This window comes from Microcaecilia unicolor, chromosome 1 (genome assembly GCF_901765095.1).
Source record: "Microcaecilia unicolor chromosome 1, aMicUni1.1, whole genome shotgun sequence".
In the NCBI taxonomy this organism is placed as follows: domain Eukaryota; kingdom Metazoa; phylum Chordata; class Amphibia; order Gymnophiona; family Siphonopidae; genus Microcaecilia; species Microcaecilia unicolor.
Window position 1 is genome coordinate 339,955,408 of NC_044031.1, and position 6,408 is coordinate 339,961,815.

The following is a 6,408-nucleotide window of genomic DNA, read 5'->3' on the forward strand; positions in this document are numbered from 1 at the left end:
TATATCCTCAAAACATGGGTACAACTGCATAATATGCCAGTAATCTTTAATAGCTTTTGCTATTTTCTGGCTAACCTCAGTAAAAGGGAGAACACAGGTCAAACAATCCTCTTCTACTTTCTCAATTTCTTGTATCAAAAGTGATCTCTGAGCAAACCTTGCTCTAGTATATGCTTTTTTTTATAGCCAATCTAGATACTATTGGAGGATCCCATTTCCCAAATGCTCAAAAGATTTGCCAAATCGCATTGCAAATTAGACACATGCCCAAACAACCTAATGGCATCTGCCCCTCAACAATTTATAGGAGATCTTACGAACCACTTGAACTATATGTTACAAAACGGACTCTTCCCGAAGGAGAAAGGAAACATTCTACTCACCCCCATACCCAAAGATGCAAAGAAAAGTGCAAGTGAACTAACCAACTATAGACCAGTAGCATCCATTCCCTTAATAACCAAAATAACGGAAGGATTGGTCACCAAACAACTTACAAACTACTTAGACAAATTCTCAATACTACACGATTCCCAATCAGGATTTCGGTCTAACCACAGCACTGAAACAGTACTAGTTACTCTAATGACAAAATTCAAACAAATGATCGCAACTGGCAAGAATATACTACTTCTACAATTTGACATGTCCAGCGCCTTTGACATGGTGGATCATGGAATACTATTACATATCCTCGAGTACTTCGGAATTGGAGGTAATGTCCTCAATTATTATTTATTATTATTTATTGCATTTGTACCCCACATTTTCTCACCTATTTGCAGGCTCAATGTGGCTTACAGAGTGTTGTTATGACAAAGTCATGACAGGATATTGGAGACAATCAAAAGTAAGCAGAAGATAGATGAGGAGTTAGAGAAGATGGTGTTAGATTGGATAGTTTAGGAGGTGATTTGTGTCTTTATGGGTTCTTTTTGTAGGCTCTATTGAAGAGATATGTCTTCAGAGATTTGCGAAAGTTGCTTGGATTGTCCATAGTTTTTAGGGCTGGGGGTAACCCATTCCATAACTGTGTACTTCTGTAGGAGAAGGTAGTGGCATATGCCTGCTTATATTTAAGTCCTTTGCAGCTGGGGAAGTTCAGATTAAGGAATTTGCGGGCTGATCTCTTGGCATTTCTGGGCGGTAAGTCCACAAGATTAAACATGTACAGTGGGGCATCTGCGTGAATGATCTTGTTTACGATCGTGCAGATCTTGAATTCGATACGTTCCTTGAGTGGAAGTCAGTGAAGTTTCTCTCTTAAGGGTTTCGCACTTTTGTATTTGGACGTTCCAAATATGAGTCTGGCTGCGGTATTTTGGGCTGTTTGGAGTTTCTTAATAGTCTGTTCTTTGCAGCCAGCGTACAGAGTGTTACAGTAATCCAGGTGACTAATTACCATAGATTGTACCAAGGTACGGAAAATGTTTCTCGGGAAGAAAGGCTTAACTCTTTTGAGTTTCCACATTGAGTAGAACATCTCTTTTGTTGTGCTCTTCACGTGGGTATCGAGAGTGAGGTTTCGGTCGATGATAACTCCAAGAATCTTCAGGTTTTCTGATATGGGAAGGGTGCAGAATGGTGAGGTTATAGTGGAGTAATTGTTTGTGTTGTATTGAGAAGTGAGTAATAAGCATTGAGTTTTAGCTGCATTGAGTTTTAGTTGGAATGCGTCTGCCCAGCTATGCATGGTTCTGAAGCTTTGGTTAATCTCGTTGGTGATTTCGTTTAGATTGTGTTTGAACGGGATGTAGATCGTGACATTGTCTGCATATATGTAAGGGTTAAGGTTTTGATCGGCTAAAGGTAACATCATTAGGTTGAAGATGGTTGGTGAGAGGGGGGATCCTTGAGGAACTCCGCATTCTGGTATCCATGGGGGTGATCTTTCGGCATCTGTTATTACTTGGTAGGATCTGGTGGTGAGGAACCCCTCGAACCACTTGAGGACTGGGCCTCCAACTCCGAAGTATTCTAGTATATGAAGTAGTGTTCCATGATCAACCATGTCGAAGGCGCTTGACATGTCAAATTGTAATAAGAGTATGTTCTTACCAGTAGCAATTGTTTTTTTTAAATGAGTTCATTGCCGCCACTAGTAAAGTTTCGGTGCTGTGATTTAATCGAAATCCTGATTGTGACTCATGTAGGATTGAGTATTTAGTTAGATAATCAGTGAGTTGTTTTGTGACTATGCCCTCCATTATTTTAGTTATGAGTGGAATAGATGCAACTGGTCGATAATTAGTTAGGTCCATTGCGCTTTTCTTGACGTCTTTTTGCAGAGGAGTGAGTAGGATGTTTCCTTTATTCATGGGGAATAAACCGTTTTGGAGTCTGTGGTTTATTTGGTCCGTAAGGTCTTTCTTGAATTGTTTGGGAGCGGTTCAAAGGGTTCCTAACCACACGATCATATCAAGTGACATCTAATTCGACTACATCAGCCACATGGATACCTGAATGCGGAGTTCCACAGGGATCCCCCCTCTCACTGACCTTATTCAACTTAATGATGATACCCTTGGCCAAACTACTATCTAACCAAAACCTCAATCCATATACGCAAACGACCTAACGATCTACATCCCATTTAAACAAGATTTAAGGGAAATTTCCAATGACATCAACCAAAGTCTACACATCATGCATTCATGGGCAGATGCATTTCAGCTGAAACTTAATGCAGAAAAAACCCAATGCCTAATACTTACCTCGCCACATAACACGAACAAATTCACCACCATTAACACACCAAAACTGAATCTTCCAATATCGGACACCCTAAAAATTCTTGGAGTTACCATTGATAGACACCTAACACTTGAAAACCACACGAAAAACACAACCAAGAAGATGTTCCACTCAATGTGGCAATTAAAAAGAATAAAACCTTTCTTCCCAAGGACCGTCTTGCGTAACCTAGTACAATCAGTGGTACTCAGCCATCTAGACTATTGCAACGCACTCTACACTGGCTGCAAAGAGCAGATAATCAAGAAACTTCAGACGGCTCAGAACACTGCAGCGAGACTCATATTCGGTAAAACAAAATATGAAAGTGCTAAACCTCTACGAGAAAAGCTACACTGGCTCCCACTTAAAGAACGCATTGCGTTCAAAATATGTACCCCAGCTCACAAAATTCTTCATGGAGATGCCCCTGCCTACATGTCAGACCTGATAGACTTACCACCCAGGAACGCAAAAAAATCATCCCGTACATTTCTCAACCTTCACTTCCCCAACTGCAAAGGTCTAAATACAAACTAACGCATGCATCAACCTTTTCCTACTTGAGTACACAATTCTGGAATGCACTGCCGCACAACTTAAAAACGATCTATGAACTAACTAATTTCCGCAAACTACTGAAGACCCTTCTCTTTAATAAGGCATACCACGAAGATCAACAAATGTGAACTCCACAATACATATCCAGTACTGTCTTATAATACTTGCTTGTTATACTAATATCATGCTTTTTCATTATCATGCTATCCAAGTTCTTTCCATAATACTAAATGTATATTTCATTATATATTTCCATTATTCATGATATATTGTAAGCCACATTGAGCCTGCAAAGAGGTGGGAAAATGTGGGATACAAATGCAATAAATAAATAAATAGTATGTACATTGTATAATTAACAGTTAAAACATAACATTAAAACAGAGACCTGATATTGAAAAATATACAGCGCTTACCAGGGCAGAATTCCCTAAATATGTCACCATCTATATCCCATTCAGTAATCAAATTAATAATATTTTACACATTATCCAACAAGGTCTAAATTTGATGGAAGAATGGGCCTCTCCACTTTCATTTTTTACACTGAATGATATATACCACATTGGAAGGGAGAATCTGCTACAGTACAAAAAGAAAAAATCCACAGACAGAATCCCGCTTGTAGTGACATACAATCCAGAGCTGGAAAAACTGAGGAAAATCATAAGAGATCTACAACCTATACTCCAGGAGGATGAATTACTGAAAGAGATATTCCCATCCCCACCAATACTGGCCTTCCGACAGCCACCCAATTTAAAACACAAGCTAATCAGAAGTAAACTTCCTTCACAGACTGAAAAGGAACAGAAGGGCACACTTCCCTGTAATTTATCCAGTTGCAAACTATGCCAAAATATTTCACAGGACCCCAAAGTCATCCACAAAGGAAAGATATTCAACATAAAGGGATCTTTCACTTGCTCATCTTCCAATGTGGTATATATCATTCAGTGTAAAAAATGTAACGAAGGATGCTATATTGGAGAAACAGGCCAGACGCTTAAGACAAGATTCAATTTACATAGACATCATATGAACAATACTGGTGCCAGCAGGGTTCCCACGCCTGTTGGTCAACATTTTACAGGACCAGGACACTGTACCAGTGACTTCACAGTGAGAATCCTCAAAGGTAACTTTAAAACCATACAAGAACGTAAGACCTTTGAAGTCAGAATGATTGAATATTTTAACACCCAACAGAAAGGACTTAACAAGCATCTGGGGTTCCTAGCCCATTATAAACCATAAAGCTGTATGTCTCTGTTGATCACCCTCCCCTCACCTATCCACACCCACCCTGTTAGAATATCAATGATATGCTTTGATGTCCCCATGCATACTTCCTACCCACCCCCCTCCTCCCACCCTGTCAGACTGTCATAGTAATGCTTGAATGTTTTCACTTATATACACTGTCAGCTAGCACATTTGCTTATTTCCGATCTGAGGAAGAAGGGCAACCTTCGAAAGCTAATCAAGAAATGTATTAAGTTATGTCCAATAAAAAAGGTATCATCTTATTTTCTTTTCCATGTTTTATTTTGTTTGATTTCTATTGATAACCTTAAGAGTGGACTAACACGGCTACCACACTCCTCTACTTAAAGTAAGAGGTAAAAAGACTTCAGATCCCCGGTGCTATTCCCCTGAACAGCACCGCTCCGCTTTGCCGCTGGTTTTTACAAATGCCAGTGCGGTAACAGGCGGAAATCCTCATCAGTCAAAACTTCCTCTAGTAATTGCTGTTATACAGTCTATAGATATTTTTTCTGCAATTTTAGCACTTACCTTTTTTATGGGCGTTTTTCCGGTAGATTCGTTCTATGGGCGTTTTTCTGGTAGGTTCGCCCTACAGCAAGCTCCTGTTTTGCTTTTGCTTCGTTAGGAGCTGAACCTCTATCAATGTTGCCCTCTTATGGTGTTTAGCCTAATGTATCTTCTGGCTTCTCTAGTGAAAAATATATATAGACTGTATGACAGCAATTACTAGAGGAAGTTTTGACTGATGAGGATTCCCGTCTGTTACCGCACTGGTATTTGTAAAAACCAGCGGCAGAGCAGTGCTGTTCAAAAGAGAGGGAATAGCACCGGGGATCTGAAGTCTTTTTACCTCTTACCTAAAAGACTGTGTAGGCATATATAGATTTATTTTTCATGACAAACTGATGTTTCAGCCTTGACAGATCCCAGTTCAGTTTCTAGATCTTGTATCCAGGGAGGTTATAGCCACACTGAGTAGCTATGTTATTTTTTTTAATTTAATTTATATTATACAACTCAAACAGAGATGATATGGCAATTTGTAACATTATGTTCAAATAATTAACACTATTAACATTAAGTTGAAATTCACTTAACACTTTCGACCATTATAATTAGGAAATACCAAAGTTATAGATCCAAGAGAGGAAATAGTAGCTATGCTTGTAATGCATTTTTCTTAAAAAAAAAAAAGTTATTTACGAACATCCACACAATTTGTGTGAGATAGAAATGAAGCTATTTTATTTACTTATGTTCATTTCTTGATGAATTTTTACAGATCTAGTTTGGATGATTATTGTCCTTCGGAGCAAGTAGATATCATTCAGGAGAAAGTGTTGAATGTGCTGCAGTCACTCTATGGTACATTGGATGTTCATTTGGAATATTCTGCTGGCTCATCTTCGGTCTGAAGTGGAAAAATTATTCGCATTGTAAATTTGTAAATGTATTAACTCATGAGATGCATACATTGATTTATTATTCTGAAATAAAACTGTGACCTGGGAGATGCACTTGCATTGCAATAGTTTGACATTCTTCTGCTCTCATAATTTGTGAAACATTTTTAAACTATTTCCTCTCAAACTCTAGTCATTGATTGATTCTCCAAGAATTCAAAGGAAAAGTGACAGATTGCCTTGTAAAAGTCTTCACACCATTGTACGTTTTTCACTTTAATGCATTCTGAGTTTTTTTAGACAGCACAAAGTAGAAGTATGCTTTGTTGATCTGAGCACAAACTCTACATTTTTAATGCAAAAGAATAATTATAGAAATATTACAAGTCAGTAAGAATCAGGTGACACCCCTTGACTCAATACTTGTTGGAAGCCCCTTTTG

At 38.5% G+C, this 6,408-nt stretch overlaps 1 protein-coding gene across 3 annotated transcripts in view; it reads left to right on the top strand.

Moving 5' to 3' along the window:
- The window catches only part of C1H5orf22 (chromosome 1 C5orf22 homolog), a 142,409-nt gene extending 136,337 nt beyond the window's left edge, over positions 1–6,072 (top strand). For all 3 annotated transcript variants that reach the window (XM_030209181.1, XM_030209198.1, XM_030209191.1), the window contains one exon: positions 5,846–6,072. In XM_030209181.1, coding sequence (XP_030065041.1) covers positions 5,846–5,978 — 133 coding nt within the window. In that variant the 3' untranslated portion in view covers positions 5,979–6,072. The remainder of the gene's footprint in view (positions 1–5,845) is intronic.
- The last annotated feature ends 336 nt before the right edge of the window (positions 6,073–6,408 follow it).